Source organism: Rhinolophus sinicus, linkage group LG06, assembly GCF_036562045.2.
Source record: "Rhinolophus sinicus isolate RSC01 linkage group LG06, ASM3656204v1, whole genome shotgun sequence".
In the NCBI taxonomy this organism is placed as follows: domain Eukaryota; kingdom Metazoa; phylum Chordata; class Mammalia; order Chiroptera; family Rhinolophidae; genus Rhinolophus; species Rhinolophus sinicus.
This window is the reverse complement of record NC_133756.1, coordinates 97,166,752-97,190,458: the sequence shown is the minus strand read 5'-3', so window position 1 is coordinate 97,190,458 and position 23,707 is coordinate 97,166,752. Positions and strand designations below refer to the sequence as shown.

The 23,707-nt window shown below is 36.5% G+C and overlaps 1 protein-coding gene across 2 annotated transcripts in view; it reads right to left on the bottom strand.

Moving 5' to 3' along the window:
- The window catches only part of TRPC6 (transient receptor potential cation channel subfamily C member 6), a 115,508-nt gene that overhangs the window by 19,717 nt on the left and 72,084 nt on the right, over positions 1-23,707 (bottom strand). For both annotated transcript variants that reach the window (XM_019714511.2, XM_019714510.2), the window contains exons 3-6: positions 17,285-17,470; positions 12,006-12,170; positions 6,541-6,757; positions 1,346-1,579 (exon numbers count right to left, since the gene is read on the bottom strand). In XM_019714511.2, coding sequence (XP_019570070.2) covers positions 1,346-1,579; positions 6,541-6,757; positions 12,006-12,170; positions 17,285-17,470 — 802 coding nt within the window. The remainder of the gene's footprint in view (positions 1-1,345; positions 1,580-6,540; positions 6,758-12,005; positions 12,171-17,284; positions 17,471-23,707) is intronic.

The window sequence follows — 23,707 nt, the reverse complement described above, 5'->3', positions numbered from 1 at the left end:
ACTATAATTACACTATAGTGTAATTTGGGGCTGTGGAATATTTGTAATTATTTAAACTTACTAAAGTAAATTTTATTGGTCACTTAAGTCTATTTTTATCACAAAAATGTAGTAATTATGCACTTACGAATTTTTCTGACATTATTATATCAGGTCATGGAAAACCCAATTAAGAAAGCATCATGAAGAAAACACAAAAACAATGTGTAAGAAAGAAGAAAAATATGATTATAAATTTGTGTTTGCTTATTTGCTGAGAAATGGAATTAGGAGAGGATACAAGAAACTAATAAAAGTAATTTCCTTTTTATAATGTTTTGGATGTAAGTACTACATATAAATAGCTTTAACTTTTTAAAAGTCTGTATATAAAATTTAATTAAACAAAATAATTATTAAAAGTTAATAAAAGAAATCCTTATGTGATATAACCAATAAATCTATGTCTGTTGAATGTGAACTGTATTCTTATCCGAGTGTTTAAAATAAGTATTCAAAAGGAATCTATTTTTCCCACTCCAGGTTTCTACAAGAAGAGGTTCTCCCTAAGCAAGTAACTGAACCTATTTCCATCCCTTAGTCACTTTCTTCCTAGGGAGATGGAATGACTTCTTAGATTGCTAAATTGGGATGGATAATTGCATACTTGGTTTCTTGAGAATTCTCTTGAGAATTCTCCTCTGATCTTCCACAGAGGAATCGCACATGATCAAGCACGTGTTGCCATCCCCCTCTAGGGGAGGACTGCCCTGTCCATTGCTGTCTAGATATTGGAGGATACATCTGCCTAACTCTGGGGTTCAATATCATTGAGCCCATTGACAAGTAGACTCAGAACTATGTCATCCACCCTGAATTTATCATATTAGAGATGATGATCTGGCCTCCATATTAACTTTTTGTTTTATTTCTCAACCAGTTCAAAGCCTGGGAGGTGTTATTTATTGGGGGCCCTCTCAGAGACTTCAACAATTCCCTTGCTTTCCAATAATTTATATATCTTAAATGGAAGTGGTACTCAAATGTGTATTATTTTTCGTAGGCAAAAGGAAAAATATAAATATAAGACATAAGACAGACCTCCTCAGTGGTGTTTGGTAATTAGCCAAGTGATCCAAGAGGTAATTAAATGATTCTTGTGATTAAGAGAGGTTTCTATCCAGAGGAAAAATCAAAAGAAGAAGTAGAAAACTTGCTTCTTCAGATACAGATACTCTGAAGAAGCTGGAAACTAACCATCAATTCAATGAGAATTGAGTAGCAATCAAACTACTACTGACATATACTTTTATAAGAAAATTCTGCATTTCTATTAACATATATTGACTGTGTACTATAAACTCACCCAAATTGTAGTATTTCACATTGTCCCCCAAAGTGACTTTTGTCAAATCCTTCAAAGTATCATTTGCATCGATGATGCTCTGGGCTTTGGAAGCATGCCAAAATGCCATGAATCTTGCAATGAATGATGCTGCAAAGATCGCTAACATACCAAAATCAAGCATATTCCACAACTCAAACAAGTATTCCTTGGGGCCTTGAGTCCAAATTTCTTTACATTCAGCCCATATCATGCCTGCATTGGAAAGGGGTTAAAACAGCAATTCTATTTCATTCCAGCCTTAGCTCTTTAATAAGACAAATTAAATTTGAAAGGTTTCACCCTGATATTCAAAACCCTTCAAAATTTGGCCCTGAACCAACCTTCCAGCCATAATTCCCATGTCCCCCACAAATCCCACAGTCCAGCAATAGCAGTGCATTATCTGAAAACAATTTGACAAAGGCCATCAAGATTCCTAAAACATCTTTGATCCATTAACTCTATACATAAAAATATATATTAAAAAGGTGTTCATTGTAGGATTCTTTATAACGAAAATATACAAACCTACCCACACTCATAAACTCAAAATCGAAGTAATTATGGGACTTCTACAAATGGAGTAGTATGCAGCCATTTGGTACGATATTTTAATTGCCATGGAATAGTATCTCACAGACCTCCAACTACAGGAATTTAATTGAGCATGGGCCTCAGCTACTGCATTCTGAAAAATGTTGCCACTTTTGTCCCAAGGTCATGCTTCCAATGGGCTGCTCCCAGAGAACAACTGAGGGCACTCTTTCTTGAAAGATGTGGGACTCCGCTGGTGGCTGATTTTGGCTCAAGGATTTCCTGGCAGCCTTGCCAAACTTTCCTTAGACTGCACGGAGAGCTAGGATCCTTCTTCCCAACTTTCCTGACCTCTCTCCTTTGCTCAGGGTCAGACTTGCATCACAGTCTGATAGCCCTTGCAATCTTCCTCAGCTCCCTCCCCATTTTCTCTCACATAAAATTTCCCTTAAAAAAATTTCAGTCTCCCTTAATAAAGCTGTCATACATTTAATCCTGTTTTTGCATGTGCTTCTTGGAGGACCTGAACTAATACATAGTGGAAAATGTTTATGTCATAAGCATTTAAATATGTTAAGTAAAAAAGTCAAGTATGTTGTATATTCTATGACTATGTTTAAAGCAAGCAGAGTAAAAGACTAGAAGGAATTAAAGGATCCTATTAATAGTCGTTGTCTCTTGCTGGTGAAATTATTAATAATATTGCACTAAATTGAGTGTCGTACCTAGGAACATAGGTTTGGGGATCAGACTGCCATGGATTTGAGAGCTTGTCCCTCCACTTATTAGCTGTGTGATCTTTGGCAAGTTACCTCCCTCATAGGATTGTTATGAGATTTAAATAAAATAACACATGAAAATTGCACGGCATAGCGTCTGGCACTTAGAAAAAATGACTAACATTTATTGAGCACTTACTATTTTTAAATTTCTATAATTGGCACATATCTTCTTTCTTGATTTGAGGAATCTTACTTTATTAAAAAGAAGTGACTTTCCCCTTATTATCTTTAAGATACCCTACTCTCTGATATCCTATCCTGCCTCCCCTTAGATACATGTGGAGGAATACAGTCTTTGGATTTCTACAATCAATCAAAACCTACCTCCATCAAGAAGTCTTTTATAATCCCCTAGTTGAAATTAATCTTCTCCCCTTCCTCCCAGGAACCACCTGCCCCAAATTCTTACATTTGTCATGAACCTCTATCCCAGAACCTGCCGTGTGAATGGCTGTGGAGCTGGCCTGTAGGAATGAAGACAGTGCCCAAATCTCTGCTCATCAACAGTTTACTCTGTGCTTTTCTCAAAACCAATATTCAGTGAAGCACAGAGGACATGGTTTTCTGAGAAAACAACTTCAATTATTACTTAGTTTTAATTATTCCATGGTAAGAGGAGACGAGGATTAAATTGATACATATTTTAGTGGATCAGATTTAGAACAGGAACTATTACATGTGTATACTCAAACACACATATACCTCCTCCCTCAACCCCCAAAACTAGGAGCAGGCATGAAAAAATCTGAAGGCAGCTTGCCTTTTATGGTCCTGCTAGCCTCTTACCAGGACAAGGATAGTTTAGAGTAACTGAAGCATAGGGATTAGTGGGACATTTAAACTCATATGGTCTAGTTGTTTTCAAAGCTTCTCCTTCTTCCTCCCATCTCTCCCTCTCCTCTCCCCTTCCCTCTTCTTCTTCTCTCTGCTCTCTCTTCTCTCTCTCTCTCTCTCTCTCTCTCTCTCTCTCTCTCTCTCTCTCTCTCATAGAATTCTTGGTAAAAATGATATCTTACCAAAGTTTCAAAACCAAAACAAATACAGTAAACTATTCTGCCTGAAGAAAGACTTCCTGTTTCATTTCACCTGAAAGCCCCCAGTAGTTGCCAAGCATAATTTGAAATCCCCAATCTAGTCCAACTTCTCTGGCAAGCAAGAGACTTCACGGGGGTCAAGCTTCTGCTTGACTATGTCTGGATATGAGGTGCTTACTACTTCTGAAGGCTGCTCATCCTGTTGTTGAATTTTCAGAAAGTAGTCCCTCCTTGTGGATCTGTTGGTGCTCATTCAGCCCTCTAGGGCGCTAGAGAATGAATCTGCTCCCTCTGCTTTAAATTTCTTAAAATAAAACAAAGCAAAACCGCCTGTGCACTCATTAAATCTATTCTTCTCCATCAGAGGCAGGTTTACCACGAAGCTAATGAAACTTAACTTTCAAGATACTTATTTGCCTAGGCTCCTTCTAAAGCAGTTTTGTCTTCTTTTTCTCTAAATAGGGCCCTTCAAACAAATAAACTTCAGGCTCCACAATCCCTGGGTTCCACTCCTCCCCCACCCTCCAAAGCAAGCTTCCCAGTCCCCTGAAGTGCTGTCCTGTGGACAGTCACTCACTTTTCTGGTTGCTTTCCTTGGGAGGCTCCCTAGTGTGCCTGCAAGTGGTACCCAGAGCCACACACAATCCTGCAGGTGTGGTCTGGCCAGAGCATGGGACAGTGGGCAATGACAGCCCTTGGCTGCAGTCCTCTCCTTTTGTGGAAGAGTCACCCTAAGCACCACATTTGCTTTCTCTTCAGCTCACACTAGATGTTAAGTTAAAAGTGCTCTTTAGGACCTTTTCACATGAAGTATTATCAAGCATCTCCCCTGCCTGCATCCCTGCTTCACCTCCTCTCATTGATTTGGGCTCAACATTTAGCCTTGTCAAAATCCCCTGGAATGTCAAGTCTGTCATTCAGCCTTTTGACTTTCTTTTTTAAATTGAAGTTTATTGGGGTGACAATTGTTAGCAAAGATTTTTTGCCAACCAAAAATTAAATACGTTTGCTTTCTGTGACCAATAATGAGAGTCCTTTCCCTCAAGATGACCAGCATCTGAGCTAAGTAGATCACTTCTTATTCGTATTTCCAGGAGGCACAACAACTTTCTTTCATGAATAACTTCAAAAAGAAAACTACCAGCGTCAGAAACTGAACCAGGAATCTAAAATTGAGCCCTCTTCTCTTTATACCCTATATCTTTTCACCCTAGATGATTTCATGTACAGTCAGGGCCTTAAGTGCCATCTAGGAAATAAAGATTGCTGAAACTTTATAAACAGCCCAGGCTTCTCCCAGGGGATGTATTTTCTGTTATTTAGTGGACATCTTCACATGGAAATCCCATGGGCGTTCAAGGTCGATCACAACCCAAACTTTATTATCAGCTTTTCATTTTCCCAGACCCCAGGATGATCTTCCTTCTATATTCTCCCTCTTAGAGAAGTGCAGTCACCAACTAGTAATCCAAGGCAGATTCCACAGCTTGCCCTTTCCATGTACAATCATTCATCAAGTTCTCTGAAATGTATCTTTTAAGAAGCCCTCAGGGCCTTCCCTCCACCCCCTGAATTCTGGCCCTCATCCTCCTCACAGGGATCATTTCAGTTGTCTCTTAGAGTCCAGACTTACCTCTCCTCCCAGCCACCCTCTACCTCACAATCACTGTGACCTTTAAAACGTGATCTGATCACATCACCAATGTTGAAAATCATCCTCTGGCCATCTTACCACCCTTATCTCCTGTCATCCGTATCCATAAATGCACCTGTCCTCCAGCCGGGCCTAACATCATATTTCAAGTGTGCCAGGTGTTGTTCTAGTTCCAGATCTTCACCTCTCAGGCCTTGTAGTATCCTTCTCCTCCATAAATACTGGATTCAGTTAACATTTCTTTCTCTTCAAAGTCTCAGATTGAAGGTACTGTCCAAGGAGGCCTTCTCTGCCTCTTCCACATTCCACCTCATTCAAATTTAGATGAATCTGTGTACGTTCATAATTCCCTAACAGCTCCTCAATTATAGTATTCATCATTTAGGTTTTAATTACTGATTTATTTATTGACCTGCCCCCAGACTTAAACCTCCTTGAGTGTAAGGACTGTGTCTCATTCACTTCAGTATCCTCATTACCTTACAAAGGAACTTAATAGCTATTAAATTTATTCAACCATAAATATCCAATTGAAATATCTCTCTCATTTGCACTATATTTAAGGACAAGTCATACATATGATTGAATGACAAATAGTGTAGTCGTCAACACTGCATTCCCTCTGCTTCACTTGCCATCTGGAAGATCTAAAGCAAATTACTTAATCCTCACATAAATGCTGTAAAGTTGATGTAATTATTATGTTACAGATTAGAAACCTGAGGCCCAGAAAGATTGTGTGATTTGACGCATGTAAAATGCTTTGAACAGTTTCTGGTACATAATGTTCAAAAATACGAGTGGCTATTAGCTTCAGTTCCTATTAAATCTCAACATAAAATCATGTGGTTGTTTTTAAGCTTCAAGTCACAGCTCTCCCACAATATGAATGGCAGTTTTTCGTTACTGATGAGGTTTGATTAATACTGTCCTGTTCATTTTCTTCCTGGGTTTTTCTTGGAAATTCAAAAGCCCTGTGGTGTGAGAAGACTGTGGCACTGATAATGAACCCAAGATAACTCCTCTTTAAAAACACAAAGCAAATCACGGTGTGTGGTGCATTGTATCATGCTGTATACATTTGTATAACTGATGTGTGAAAGAATCATTGTCATTCAGTCCAACTGCTAACGCTGCAAAAATAAATGATGACAGAAAATCAGCCTTTACCTATTACCCACGAGATAATGAGCATCTCCATCCACGAGAAGCAGGATGTTTTCATCCTGAACAGCTGTTTTGCATTATCTGTGCTGGTTTCATTAGGAAGGAGTTTAGTGCCTTCAAATCTGTCAGCTGCATTCATGACTAGCAGTCCCAGAAAAATGGTGAAGGAGGCTGCATGCGCTACGAACTTCATAAATGGTCCACGCATTACCTTCCCCATCTGCCACAACACACACAAAAAGAAAATCTTAACTTTGTTTGGTACACTTTGCAAGACACCTACATATACATAAGACTCAACATCTGTGTATTCAGTGTTCTCCTAAGGTAATTATGTGTGTGTGTGTGTGTGTGTGTGTGTGTGTGTGTGTGTATATATATATATATATATATATATATATATATATATATATGTAACTAATGATAGAATAATAATTTTTATGCTGCTATAAAATTTTGGTCACATTTCTCATCTAGATATGTTGATATTCTGGATTTATATTTAAATAAATTAACTCTTCTATTAAATGAGATTTAAGTTCTTAAAATATTTTATAACTGGCAAAATAATATTAATATAATGACAAAAGGCAGAGCACTGTGTCATCATCATTCATGAAAAGTAAACTAATTTAAAGGGCATGAAGTATTGAGGAAGCAGCACTGAAACAATTAAACTGAGTCTACTTGACAAGGCACAGAGCCTTGGTTGGGTATTTGCCTTGCCTGTTGTCCTCGTGTATATTTCATTGACATGAGCACAGTCAGGCATCAAGTGATGTCACTATGTTGGTGATGCTGTAAGTGGAGTAAAAGTCATGAGCACCAAGAAGAGAACTCCCAGCTGAGGAGAGGACAGCAGGATAGTTCCCATAATAGACTGGATCAATGTCCTGGAATGACACTAGATTTAAAGTCCAACATTTTAGGTTCAAGTTCCAGTTTCATTCCCTCATTAGCTGAGTGGCAATAAGAGCATTTCCTAAATTATGTGAAAATCAGATTCTTCATATGAAATATGGGGACAGTAAAAGCTCTCATTCCTGTATAGTACAGGATTCATTTCCCTCTGAGATGCACAAACTCTAGCTGGTGCACAGGGGTGGTGTGTGCCAGGTTGTGTCTCAAGTGCTCTATGCATCCCCTGAAACGGTAAGCAAAACTCAGCGTGTGTGTGCAGTGTTTCTTTCCTTAGGAGAGGGACCATGACTTTCTGTTAGCAGCTTTTCAAATAAGTTTATTACCACAGATAAAGACATAAACTAATAATAATACCTACAACACAGCCAGTATTTGTTATGTGCCAAGAACTGTTTTTAAGTGCTTTACTTTGCTCACTCATGTAATCATTACAACCCAAAGGGGTAGTTGCTGTTAAATGCAAATTTTACAGATAAAAAAGAAACTGAGGAAGTGAGGGCCTGAAACTTGCTTAAAGGTCACACAAATTATAAATGGTAGAGTTGGAATTGGAACCCAGACATTCTTGTGTCAGGGTTAATTTTGTTTGCAAAATACTTTCATATTCTATCATTTAAGTACAGGTATATGTAAATTCTTAGAGAAAACAAAGAAAGTTCTTTTTAAGTCAATAATATTGCAATAATATGTAAGCTGCCAGGTATGTACTAGACTTATCGACGGGATCACTTCGTAAATGATATAAATGTCTAACCACTATGCTATAGACCTGAAACTAATATAAATTGAATGTCAACTGTAATTGAAAAACAAACCAAAAAAAATACAAAAAAGCTAAATGCTATCATAGAATGAATGAAATCAATGAAGTCAATGTTTTTTGTTCCTATAAGCTTTGTCTTTATTGTTATTGTTTTCAAAATCATACAAGTTAGAGCTAGAATGAATCATATAGTTCAGTTCCTTGTCTCTTGATATTTAGACTCTCAGGTCAGAGAACATCAGGATGTGTGTGTGTGTGTGTGTGTGTGTGTGTGTGTGTGTGTGTGTATCTTTCCATATAGTTTTAAGCAAATGGGTACATCTAGTTAGATACATTGTAGAGCCAATCCAAAGTTACTCTGTAAAAACCTCCTATAAAAATGATCTCTAAAAACCATATTTCCATAAGAATGTTCATTAATAGACCCAAAAAGCATTTTTTGTTTTTGTTTTCTTAGATCCTATTTAAATAGAACTCTCAAATAATCAAATGAGGGCAAAGTTAAAACAAATGGAAAACAAAGTAGGATTGATTTTTCCTTTGCTTGTTGTCCTTAGCTATTTTTAAAAAATATAGATTGTTAACAATTAATGCGTCTTTAATTTCTTTTTTCAATGTGTGTACAATTTTCATTCTACAATTTTTAAAAAGTGCTCAATTTATTTGACTGCTACGGAAAACTGGGATTGGGACAATGACTGTTAGCAGTGAAATCCATGGAAAATTTATTTATTCCCTGCCTTATTCCAGAAAAGAATCAGGGGCAGCTTTCAAAATACAAGAGTACGCAAAACATGAGACAGCACAAATTAAAATAGGAGAAGGAGAGGGCAAAGGAGAAGGAGAAGAGAAAAGGTTGGGGACACAGAACAGAGTTGAGAATAAACAAGCCACATTAGAGTGGGCCACAAAGCTGAGAACTGGAACTTCAGTTTTGTCGTCCAGGACACATCTAAAGTCAATGTTCACTTACTCAGGGCAGAATGTCTGATCTGTGCCTCATTCGTGACCTGCCTTGCCTGCCTTCTTCATTTAATTACTGGCCCTTATGTAATATTACTCCTTTATTTTATTCAGAAGGAGAGAGGAGAACAAAGCCAGGTGTTTTGCTCCTTATTAAACGTTCTAGCTCAAAGAAAAACAAACAAATAAAAAACAAAAAGTTGGCAGGAAACTAAAATGGTGTGTTTGGATAGTCATATCCTCTACTTCCTATTGAAAATGATTGAGAGTCATGTTTCTCTTTAAACTAAGGCAGATTTTGCCACCATTTAATGGACTTTAGGAATTTAAGTGAGTTATCCATTTTAGTAACATTTGTCATTTATATCTTCTGAGATGTAAACAAATTTCTTAAAACTAACTGTAAAAGAGGGAACTCATCAGTTGAACAAGGTGAACAATTGATATACCTGGCAAATTATTGAGCAGAAGCATTGAAAGAAATATTTGCCTTTAAATATTATATGTCAGTACTCTTTTCAAGTATTTATTGATGACCAAATACCTAACTATCAAGCACCAGTAGAAATAAAAAAGGTTGACACTAACTTAGACCAAAATAATTTGAAATCACACCATGACCTATTTTTATTTTAATGAGCATAAGACAATTGATGTTTGGGTTACAGTGGAAAAGGAGAACAAGTAAGAACAAAAACGTTTCTGAAAGGAGAAGAGAAAGCGTGAGCAAAGAAAACCAACTTTAAACAGAAATGGGACTCTGACAAGGTGCATAGGCCTGCAATTTGATCTGGCTTAACTTGCATGGATGTATTGGAAATTTTAAATATTTAAAATACTACTTTAAATAAAGACATCGATATAGTTTAAGCAATCTCCCCCCATAAACAAATCAATTCTGTAACCTGTAAATAATGTTTATATTCATTGCTAAATGAAAAAATTGTAAAATAAATTTTATCGTCATGCTTCAAAAGCTAAATAAGTCAGTAAAATAAATTTTAGATATGAGAAAAAAATATCTTGACAGTGTCCTTTTAATTTGATTATTTACCTCATTGTCATAAACCAGGATGGAAAACAGATACAAGAAAGTAACATAGCAAGGGAAGAAGAAATAGTGAAGGAAATCAGGTTAATTAGGATTCAATCAAAATTTAGGAAACGTGTAACTATAAGGACAGCCAAAAATAATCTGTCAAAACACCAAATAGTCTGGAGGGCATTATGCTTTTGAACTCACTGGTTATGGGAAAGGACAATTATTCAGTTTACAAAAGATATAGTTATAATTTAACTGGTCACAGAGTGATAACAAGGATAATTTAGAAACTCCTCCCTATTTAATTCATGTTAAATCTCTGAAGACTCAGGAAATGCGAGTAGAAGCAGAACAGAGACTCCATACATAGATGTAGCCCATGTTCTATTGAGGAAAATAAAAAATTTTGTTTTCAAAGTGAAATCTGTGATTTCTATCAAAGAGAGAAGAAACAATTATAATTTTCTAGAAGAAAAACTATGCTATATATTTGTAATTCTGGTAAATTTTACTATTTTCATTTTATTTTCCTCATTTATATTTTATTTATAAGAGATCAATTTGGCCTTATATATTTTAAGGGGGAAAAAGTCTGTGATGATAGATTTTACACTTGTGAAAAATACCCAGTTTCCAGCAGTTACTATCATCATCACTAGAAGTAATTACGAAGTTCCCACTGTAAAAGGCTTTGCACCATCTTTCTACCAAAAGCCAGTTACTATATATCTAGTGTTATAGAAAAGTCCCTATAACACTAAAGCATCAAATATGTAACTAAGTAATAAAATAGTATGTTGGTAATGGTGATACTTGTGTTTGCACCCACTTGTTATAAATGTTTGAAAATAAATCAAGTCCATGTTTAAGAACTGCATGTGATTCAACTGACATTTCCGCACAGTACATAAATAGATGGTCCAGACGACATTTCAGCTCTATAGCTTTAGAAATATTTCAGTCTGACTCGCAGAGTTGTAACTTAAAACAGTTACAGAAATGTGGCTTCAAAAACATGAAGAATAAGATTGTTGGCAATTCAAGACAGACAAATTTCTGTGTTTGTTAACAGAATCAAACATCTGAACATTTTTCAAACTTGTTTTGTTACACTAATGGAAGTCTAGGTCCATTTGGACATATTTTCACCAAAGCCTGGGCAGATTTTGCTGAAAAAACAAAAACAAACAAACAAACAAAACCCAGGTTTTCTTTGCTGCCAGGTAAAATGTCCTCTGTCTATAAAATAGATATTCTTCACTGAAACAAGAATTCCATTAATATTTACATGATTGCTTTTATTTCAACTAAGATTTATCTGGTCATATTAGCTAAAATAAATACAAAACAAAAATTTTCATATCAAATTTTGCCAGAGGATAAATAAAGACAGGAAATATGTTCATCTTTTAGGATATTATTTGAAAGATCTGCTCAATGCATCCTATAAGTTCATTTAAAAATATAAAAGTATATTCATAGACATGACTAGAGGGAAGACAAAAAAGGAAATATACTAACATAGTAACTGAGATTCCTTTTACATATTAATAGTGGTGATATTATAGGTCAATTTTCTCGTTTTTCCATTTCTTTCTCTATTCCCTAGCTAATATGTGTTATTTTTGTAACATTAAAGACAATAAGATTATTTAAACCCAACTCTGACCTTCCTAAAATTTTCATTTGGGAAATAGAATTTCCCGTGTGTAACTGGCTCTGATATATTCAACTAAACATACTTCTAGGAGATAAGAGATCCAGATTTCACAGACATACCTTGCTGCACGGAGCAAACCAGTAAATGAGAGCCAGGAAGGGCAATCCGATGGCAACAGCGAGGACTATGAGAAACTTGATTGCCATTGTCTGCTGCCGCAAACCGGAAAGGTTCTCATACCATATGGATAGAAGCTGCTGTTGACAGTTTGGATGAGCTACAAACTAGCAAGAAAGTGACAAAACATTTCAGTGTGCTGTTAAAGTTCAACATAACTTTATGTTGAAGTTCCACATAAACAATTTTACTGTGTTCTAATATTTTGTTTGGTGCTTTCCCATGAAAAATGTTGTTAGAATTAAGGAACAAACATAAAACATCTGGTTGACAGGCATCAAGTTAAATGGCAAGTCATTCTACCATGTATCATATAAATTAGAAGATTCTGATTCATCAGACTTCTCCTTTATGACAAATGGGCTTTCTTTCAAAGCATAGAAAAATTTTTGAAATTTAGTATTATAAAAAGATTCATGAATGTTTTACACAAGGACTTTTATAATTATATGTTTTTTCTACCTAGAAGGAACAATGTGAAGACCCTTCTAGTCCAGAAGTCTAAATACATTTTTAGGCTTCTGGTCAAGATGGCAAAGTACATAAACACTGTGCTTGCTTCCTCTCATGACCACAACTAAACTACAAAGCAACCATGATTGAGAATTGCCTGAAGTCTAGCTGAATAGAAATCTTATCACTAACTATATTCAGAAGCCACCTCAAGACTGGTAGGAGGGGCAGAGACATGGAACAGACTGGTCACATACCCACGTGTGTGGTGGTTAAAAATCAGGAGGATATCTCGGATGTGGAGGTCCACTGGAAGAGTGAGTGTTCCCAACCCTACATCAGCCTCCCCAGCCCAGGGTTCCAGTGGGGAGAGAAGTCCCCATGTGAAAACCAGTGGAAACTGTGGTTAAATGAGATGGAGAGCAGCTGGAGTTCCAGGTATTCCTCTTAAAAGGCCCACACACGGACTTACTCTGTGAGCTCCAGAGCTGGGACAACAGCTCAAAAGGCTCTAGGGGCATATGGGGAGGAACTGAATTGTCTGACCTCAGGGTGAGGGCTAGATGGGCAGCTTTCTCCCAGACAGAAAGTTTTGCAGAAGCCATTGTTCCTCTGTTGAGCCCTCTCCCCACCCAGCATGCGAACATAGGCAGGCACCGTATCTGAGTCTCCATCAACTTGTCTAACACTATTCATCCCACTCTAGTGATTCCTGCCCCATCCAACTTGCAGGTCCACCCAACCCTTCCAACAGCTTTTCCATACAAATGGCCTATCTTGGCTCACACTGCAGACTTTTGACTGAAATCTCTCAAAGGTTCACAAACCCCAAATAAGCAGCATCTTGCCTCAGCATGCCCTGTACCACTGGTTAAGCAGCCCCAAAGCTCAGCACCAGCAGCAGCCAACCTCAGTTCACAGCTTAGCCTCTCCAGGCACTTCCAAGCCCAGCAAAGGTGGCAACCATCTGCAGATCCCTTTGCAGCTCATGCCAAGTGGCACAGGCAGTGCTGGGCACAGGCAGTGCTGATGTTGGCCTGCAACAGAGCCCCTCCAAAAAGGCCCCAGAACCAAAATACCCAGTAGCCATCTTTGACCACACCAGAGCACCACCCAACCACCTCCACAAATAACACACCCAAAGGGCAGCCTGGGCAGGCACCAGAGCCCTGCTAAAGCAAATCCTACTCCATAGGGTCAGCCCTTGCACAAGAGCTCCTCCACTGTAGTCATGGCCAATCCTCACAACCAATCAGCCCAAGGGTCAATCCTTGTCATTGATGTACAAACAGTAACCAAGGCTCAACTATAACAGGGGGAACAAACAACCCACACAAGTGACACACCTGCAGCACCCAGCTCAGGTGACTAGGGAGACTGTGCCACTGGGCCCCACAGCACAGCTACTATGTAAGACCATTCTACTAAGACCAGGAGACATTGTAGCTCTATCTAATACATACAAACAAACACACACAGGGAGACATCCAAAATGTGGAGACAAAGATACATGTCCCAAGTGAAAGAACAGAACGAAGTTCCAGAGAAAGAACTAAGCAAAATGGAGACAATAAATCTACCAGATACCAAGTTCAAGACACTGGTTATAAGGATGTTCAGGGATTTCAGTGAGAACTTCAACAGAGATAGGAAACATAAAAATGTACATAGAAAAAAAAAATAAGCACTAAGAAATGAAGACTACAATAACTAAAATAAATAATACATTGAAGGGAATCAACAGTAAAAAAGGTGAAATAGAGGCTCAAATCAGAGATTTGGAAGACAAGGTAGCAGAGAACACCCAATCAGAACAGCAGAAAGAGAAAAGAATCCAAAAAATTGGGGAGAGTTTAAGGGGCCTCGGGGACAACATCAAGTGTACCAACATTTGTATTATAAGTGTGCCAGAAGGAGAAGAAAGGGAACAAGGAATTGAAAATCTATGTGAAGAAATAATGATAGAAAACTTCCCCAACCTGGTGAAGGAAATACTCAATCCCAGAAAGTACAGAGAATCCCAAATAAGATGAACCCAAAGAGGCCCACACCAAGACACAACATAATTAAAATACCAAAGATTAAAGACAAAGAGAGACTAAAAAGCAGCAAGAGAAAAGCAGTTAGTTACCTACAAGGGAGCCCCCATAAGACTGTCAGCTGATTTCTCAACAGAAACTTTGCAAGCCAAAAGGGATTGGCAGGAAATATTCAAAGTGATGAAAAGCAAGGACCTACAACCAAGATTACTCTACCCAGCAAAACTATCATTTAGAATTGAAGGACAGATAAAGAGCTTCCCAGACAAGAAAAAGCTAAAGGAGTTCATCAGCACCAAACCAGTATTACAAGGAATCTCAGAGGGACTTCTTTAAGATGGGAGTTGGGTTAGAGATGGATGAAAAGGGGAAGGGATTAAGAAGCACAAATTGGTTGTTACACAGTAGTCATGGGGATGTAGGGTATAGTGTAAGGAATATAGTCGATAATATCATAATAACTATGTATGGTGCCAGATAGGTATTAGATCTATCAGGATGATAGATGGGAATAGGATAGGGGGCAGGGTGAAAAAGGTGAGATATTAAGAAATACACAAATTGGTAGTTACAAAATAGTCATAGGGATATAAAGTATAAGGAATATACTCAATAATATGGTAATAACTATGTATGTAACTATGTCAGGTGGTACTAGTTAGGGGGATTACTTTCTAAATTACATAAATAGCTAACCACTATACTATACACTTGAAACTTATATAAAATAATATTGAATGTCAACACTAATTGAAAAATTTTAAAAAGGTGGGGGAAGATCAATAATATTGTGATAGCATGGTACAGGTCAGATGGTTGCTAGACTTATCATAGTGATCACTTCTTTAGCACAGGGAATAAAATCAATAATGTGGTAATAACTCTTTATAGTGCTAGGTGAGTACTGTTGAATAACTATGAGGTACAACTGAAACTAATACAATATTGCATGTTAGCTGTAATTAAATAAAAAATCTTTAGAAAAAGAATATAGTCAATAATATTGTAATAACTATTTATGGTTACTAGATTAATTGGAGTGATCACTTCATAAGTTATAAAAATGCCTGGTCCCTGTGTTGTATACTTGAAACTAATATAATATTGTATGTCAACTGTAATTGAAAAATGAAAAATTATAAATATACCATCTTTCCTGTACTCATATAAAAATTCTCGTTTATATATATGGATCTGTTTGTGGACTGCCTATTTATTCTATTGATATTGCTTTCTATTCCTGTTCCTTAAACACTTTCAATTAAGAAAACTTTACAAATAAATTTCACTTTTTATTTTTCATAGTTTTATTCTCACATACTTAATTTTTAAATTAAATATATTGGGGTAGCTTTTGTTAATAACATTACATAATTTTCAGGTATACAATTCTATAATACATCATCTGTATATTGCATTGTGTGCTCACTACCCAAATCTAGTCTCCTTCCATCACCATATGTTTGATTCCATTTACCCTCTTCATTCTCCCCCACCCCGCCTTCTTCCCTCTGGTAACCACCATACTGTTATTTAAGTCTATGAGTTTGCTTCATATATTTATTTTTTTAAATGATCTCTATATAGGACAAAAGATAGTGTTATCTAATATACAAAAAGCAACAACCCAAAATAAAAAAATTGGTAAAGAATATTAAAAGGTTGGCTAAAGGGCAGGTTACATAAAGGAATTACAAATGATTCCTAAGGATGGTTAACCTCAAAGACAAAACACGATACGATGTTCATCATCACAGAATGGTAAAGTTTAATAATAGCCATTGTAAGCAGAAGAAATAAGCCCTCTCATACACCGTTGGCCTGTGTAAACTGGTGCGCCTTTTTTGAAGGGAAACTTAGCAAATGTTTTGAAATCAAAATATAAAAATGTGCCATATTAATTCCACATCTGGGAATTTTGTCTGCAGATAAATCTCATGCAAGTAAGCAAGCTATATAAACAAGTGTGTTTAGTGTAGCATCTTGTAATAACAATAACCAACTTAAAGAAAATAATGAACATCCTTAAATAGTAAAGCAATTAAGTGAACAGAATGATATAACAATGCAGCCTTTGAAAAGATGAAGTGGATGTTTATTTATTAATAAAGACATCTAAGATGTAAATTTGTAGAGAGAAATATAATAGTGATCAACTGCCTTCTATAAGAATTGAGGAGATAGAAAGGGGATATGTCTGTACTATTTGAGAATTTACCATAAGCATGTATTATTTTTATTATAAAACTTAGCTTTAAAAACTTTTAAAAAAACATATCTTACCTAACCTAAGAAAGTAGTCAAGAACTGGATTACTGCATGAAGACAGAGACTAAAAATATTCCTCCATACAGTTGGAGGAGATTCAATGCACTAAAGAAAGAATTGGAATACAATAACAAAGGGGAAAATGGAGTTGGGTCTTAAATAATGATGTTTCTGTCATATAACACCTGTCTTGTAATTTGGACACATGAAAGTCATGGTTATGTCATTAGTTAAGTAAAGGAAAGTGGCAATCACTGCATAAACAGGTCTAGATTTTAAAGAGCAGCATTCAGTGTAGGTTAGATGCCTCACAACTAGGCTCTTAGGATTCATTACAGAATCTGCCTAATGCAAAGGTTAATTAGAAAATCCCAGCTCAATTTAACTATGCCAACCCTTCATCCTTATTTAGCATGAATAAAAACTGAAGTAATGTAAACAGGCTTCATGCCTGACCTTACTTTTTTTACTTCATATTTAATGGCAAGTTTTAAACGGCTGAGATTTGGACGACTGTGATCTCCACCACTGTGGTGTACTTCAACATCCCCATTCAGAATGGCCTCTACTTCTTCGGTATTTCTGCACAGATCAAGGAGTCCAACAACAAAATCTTTGCACTGCATTGATAGCTTTTTGTAGTCATTCTAGGAAAGATAAAGCACAACAACAACAAAAATCATACTGTAGAAGTAGCACCTTTTACTGTGTTACTCAGCAGAATTCATCAGTGACTTGGCTTGTAGAGAAAACAAAGAGAAAATGTCTTGTTTTAGATTTACTGTTCTTTTAACGTGCTTTAATTGCTGTTCTGCTGAGTGATCTCTAAAATATCTTCGCGCCATAAAGATTTTCTTCATATCCTAAAAAAAGAAGTGTATCTAAAACATAATCAAAGTCATAAAAAATTAGGATACTGTGCCAAACTCACCTGTTGATTCAGGAGAAATATAAAGCAATTTTTCCCGCTATTTTGTGTACATTATGTCTCTTATGTCTATAACTTCATCAGCTAGGCACATAATATACATTTGATAGATCTTTGGAAGACTTTGTAAACTGTATTGGCTAACTTGAAAAACATAGGACATTTGGAGAGGTTACAGAGAAAAACAAAACACATCGATCATCTATTTAATAAATTGTTATTGAGGAACTTTATGTGCCGAGCATAGTGTCAAAAGGCAAATGTAATACAAAATCTGCAAACTGAGATTCTGCTCTTCGGAGCAAAGAGAGTTGAATGAAAATAATTTCATTGTAATTTATTGTCAATGATCTAGTACTACGCTACAAAGATTTACAGAGTGCAGATCGTATTTAAACATCAAAGCTCATGTCAAACTCATACACAGCATGTATTCACATCTTTATTCAGATCTTTCTAATAGTCCCTTCTTCTTTATTCTCTTACATTGAAATAAGACCATTTGTAACCCAATGTTAATCAAGAAAGCCTGCCAGCTGGAGCTTGTTACATAGCAAGTGAATTACATTATCTCATTTAATCTTCACAGTCTCCTCCTCTGTTAGGTTAAATAATGTGTCCAAGACCACGCAACCACTGCCAAAATTAGGCTTTAAACCTAATTCTGTTGGGCTCCATACCCTTTGCCTTTAAGAATATATCACTTTGTTGCTTCTTTGTAAAACGCTTTCTATTTTTATTTTGAAGAACTGAGAGGCAAGGAGGGCAAATACTATTCTCATTTTGCACATAAATAAAAGTCAGGTGCCCTGAAGTCACACAGCTTCAGGGGCAGTGTTCTCTTAAAGCCAGCTTTGCAGATTCAGAGTTAGTGTCTCCTCCATCCTGAAACCACTGATGTGTTTTAGGATGAAGGATGCAAAGATCCCTTGGAAAGATCCAGAAAGGAAGATGTTGGAGAAATATGATTGGCTCTGGGTGTCAATCAATAAGGCAATATTTTGAGGCAGTCTATATGGAAAATAGCTTTATACTGGGTTTATGTAAAGCACCTACTAGAGCTCCTCTCTGTAAATCATGTCAAGTGACCTTTCAATACAGTTCAGTAACTTTGAAACAGGCTATACTTTGCTACCTGTAGGTCCAAACAGATTCTATAAAAGCAAATTGGGAAAACAAATTATGTCTTAGCTGAGAATGGCTCAAACTAGTTCTAAACAGATATCTGGTAAGATGGTATAAGCAGAGTTATAAGGAAACAACTTTACCCCTTTCATGAAATAGTCAGTTAGGGTCCTGGGGACAAACTTTGGGGTGTGGAAGGGCAGACATTGTGCACATCCACTATACCACAGTATAGTAGTTAGGAGTTTGGGCATTTAGAGTTAAATATACCTGGACTCAAAACCCAGGTCTTCCATTTTTAACCACGCGCTCTTAAATAAGTTAAAACCACTGTATGAGGTAGGGGCTATTACTATTCTCATTTTACAAATGAGAAAACTGACACTTAATGAAATTAAATAAGAGTTAAAGAGATCACACATGCAAAGTTCATGGCATGGTGCTGAGCATTTATTTAGCAAGGATTCGATAAAACATAATTATTTTATTTTATGTTATCAGAGGCAAGATCCGAAAACAGGCCATTTCTTGACATTGGTAAGAACCCATGCGCTAAGACAAAATCTAATATACCTAGCCTCGCTTGTATGTATCACTCAATTCTGGATGTATTCTTAGTTATTTTAAAGTAAAAAAAAAGTAATAGTCAATGCTCTTTTAGGATTTTAAAAAGGCTCATGGTGAAATTAGACTTTTAAAAAGAGAGCATGATCCATCAACTGTGGGGGTAACACTTTTTAGTAGAAACCATGTGGACTGAAAAGGTAAAGTACAGGAGCATTGTGCTGTTTAATACCTGTTTCCAATTTACTGCCAATTCTTAAGACATATTCTCAAGCAAAAAAAAAAAAAAACAAAAAACAAACAAAAAAAAAATATATATATATATATATATATATATATATATATGAAAAAAAGGAAAGAATAAGACTCCACTTTTAGAAATACATGTTTTTTTTCTTTCATCTTGGGAATCCATTTACAAATGTTTTCATATTTTAAATCCTCTAAAGTTGATATCTAAACTCACTTATAATGAAACGTGGGCAGTAGTTCATTATCCAGATGCAGTATTGTGATTTTGGTTCCTTGAATGGAAAAGTGAAGCTGGCGGGTTGATTTAATTCTGGGTCATGTCTTGGGGTCGCACACCCACACCATACACTATAAATCAGATGTGGGTACTTGCCTATTAACCTTTGAGTTGAAAAGAGATGACTGATAGTGAACTAATAGAACAGAGTTTAGAGATTATAAGACACAAAAATGTCTCTGTTAAAAATTATCTTTTCAAAGAGTCATCTTAGCTGGATTTTATATAGTGGAAGAGATGTTAAGGTCTGTAATTTTAATGTCTGGCTCTTCTTCCTATATAAAGAATGAAGTTTGCTTCATAAAAATTAACAGGGAAAATGCAAGCCTTCTCACTAATCCACCGTCTGGGATTTGGAGACAGGCAGACCTGGGTTTGAAACTAGGCACACCCACTTTACTAGCTGTATGACTTGGGGCAAATGACTTAATCCCTTAAAGCCTCAAAATCCTCATGTGTGAAATGAGGATAATAGCAGTAACCACTTTCAGGGTTGCTGTGAAGTTTATAAGAAATAAAAAATGCCAACTTCCTGGTAATTATTATGATTATTATTGTTTCCATTGTTTCATAAACAATATTCAGGTGTTCTCAGTCCCTCATCCCAAAGTTATGCTAACAAATACAAAGGCATGTTAGGATTCCTGGGTAGCATTTGTACATACATTGAAAAACAAAACAATTATTCATTCTTGGGTTCTTTCAATACCCTACACACCGGTTCTGTGATACCATACTCTTACTAAGACAGCTGTTTTGTAAAATGACATGTACTTGGAAACTAAGGTAAATATAGCATATTATTATCTATTAGCCAGCCATGCTTCTGGAGACTACATGTAATGCTAGGTGTTTCCTGTTCTTCAGAATAATTGTCACTAATGTCACATTGACCACTGAGCTCTGTCACAGCTGATGTTGTGACAATTAGCAAGCATTTACACAGCACCTACTATGTGGGGCTGTAAGGGACGTAAAAGTTAATCAGACCCTACTCTAGAGAAAAGGTGAAGACATAAATACAATTTCAAATGTGAATTAAAGATGTTTTTCTAAATATGTCAGATGCTACTGACTTTTATATTCATTGTTGTCATCATCAGTCCCTATGTATATAACTTAATATAGTGTTTGATAACCAGCTTTTATTGTTCTCTTCACATAGAAATTCTCAAGTCCCACTGAAGCTAGGAAGCTTGAGGAGCAGCAAGGAAGTAAACATGTATTTTCAGGGCTTGAGGCCTCTTATAATGCAAATTGCTGTATGTAACTTCCCTCCCTACCTGTTGACTAGCCTTTGATCTAAACTTCTGCCAGAATGAGATTTTCTCCATCTGTCTATTTTGAACTAGGACAGGAAATTCAAAGGTAAGAACACACAGACATTCATGCACTTCAGTGCATTTATTTTTTTACGTATCTGCCTCTCTTGAGTAGATTCAAATATCCGTCAGAACAAGGACTGTATCTTACTTATCTTTGAGTTCACACATCCTAGCAGTGTGTGGCACATAGTAGGTAATCAAAAATTTTGTGGAATGATATAAAGAAAGGAACATAGCTGGGTACAACACATACCTGGATTTTAATTCTTGTCCTGCGATTTAATAACTATGTGATCTTAGAAAGGTTACTTTATTTTCTGGCCTTCTGCTAATTTCTTCTAATTGTGGGGAACATAAACACTGCTATATCTGAAAGTTAGAGTGTAAATCACTTAGAACAATTCATAAAGCTCAACGAAGGTCCGTTTCCTCCTTGCTCTTTGGTCTAGATCCCATCCCTGTGCTTCTGAGGCAGTGATTCTGCCTTGTAGCTTCTTACCTCTTGGCTACGAAGTGACACCCTTTGTCACCCTGCTAAGGTCTGATACAGTCACACCGCTTTTCTGCTAACAAAAACTACTTTTCAGCTCAGTCACTTTGCTAGAGGTTATTTCTCTTTCAGACAATGCCAGATGTGTTTGAACATTTGAACACCAGAACATAGCAACGGTTTAAAAACAGACACGGCAGGAGTTTCTGTGTCTCCCTCTTTCTTAAAACCAACAGCAGAGGCATCTGGAGAGCCATGTACAAGTTCAGGCACAGCCCCAGGAGGACAGGAAAGGTCTGGCAAAGCTCCAGAAAAGTTACTTATCCAGAATGACAGGGAAGAGGGCAAGCTCTGATGTCTAAAAGAGGTGATTTGGAGGTAACTAAGGAAAACATTGTTTGTTAACACAAACAATCTAAAACATAAATAGGTTCAAAAGAGGTTTAGAGACATAAGTCATAGGTACATATTGAGATCCTAAAAGGAAATTAGAAATTTGGGAGAAGACATTTGCTCTTAAAACTACCCTTGGTACCGATCTTCTTGTCTGTAAGATTATTCTGCCTTACCTGAGCTTAGTCTTGAGTCAAGGAGAGAAGCCAGGAGTTATGCTCTCTTCAGTATCAAAAACAGTGAAAGTTCTGGGCATTACGTTTTTCGTTTTGTTTTGTTTTTAATTGATTTGGTGTTTGCTGCAAAAATTAAGCTTAACCCAAGTTCAAGTTTAAGGTGGCTGAGGTTTCATGCTACCAAAGCAAAAAATTATTGATAAAAATTCAATATAAAAATTGAATTTGAATGGTTGAAAAACTTTTGAATCTGGTTTCTCCCCACTCTTTTTAAAGACCTGCATGCAATTCCTCAGGCCTATTGTTTTTCTTCTTGTTCCTATGGCTCCATCAAATTGTTACATTTCTCTGATGTTGTCTGATTGTTACCTCTGCATACAGACCTGGTTATATGAGTAGTAAATGCAATTTGTTCAGTTTAGAAGATTCTAGGCACAAGATCAATTGCCTGAGGAACTCAGTAGCAACTCCTCCGGCCTTATTATGGAAGGGGAGAATTTGGGAGGAGCTTAGAAAAACTGTTAGAGCTTAAAAAGTTTTTGTGAAAGTTTTCATTTTCTGACTCATAAAACAGATTTGTTGCCTTCAAACAGAGATATGTGAAGATTTTCCAAGGGGCTATAGAACATTAATAGTTTTAAAGGAATCAGTTTCCAGATCCTCACCTTTCCTAAAACTGATTTCCTTGAAAATAGATTTTTAACCCTTTACAAAAGAATTCTCCCCTTCCCCCACTGATGTAGCAAACAATGAGGAGTCCTACCTTAACTATTAATCCAGGTACCATAGACCTTGAGGGGTTTCTGAATTCCCCTTCCCTAATACACATTTCTGTTGAAGATAAAGCTTAGTGATAAAAGCACAATATGCTGGTTCATGTTAGGATGTTCTGAATTTAGATGTATGGTGCTGGTGGTGACAGGAACAATGATAATTTTTGTCCTCATTAACGTACTCACCATTTCATTCTTCAAAAATTGTCAAAGAGTACATCACTCTTGAATGAGAGTCCAGTGAGAAGATGGCAAAGAAGGCATCAGTATCCGGGAATACTGAATGCAAAAATAATGTTTTTAAATGTAAGTGGTTCTTTTAAACTATTCTTAATACTTATCTTTATGATGCATCATTAGCTAGAAAGAAAAGCAGATCAAATGGGCAAGGCAGAAGAGATTAGTGAGGCTGAGTCTTTTTAATGTGACTTGAAATGGTTTCCAGAACTCAAAATTTTCATGGGACATTGGCTAAAATACATGGATTTCTTTCAGACTCAGTGTGAGTAATTCAGTAAGGTATTTATCAAATCATATCAAGATGTATTTATTCCACCTACTGTCATCCCTCTTTCATTTTT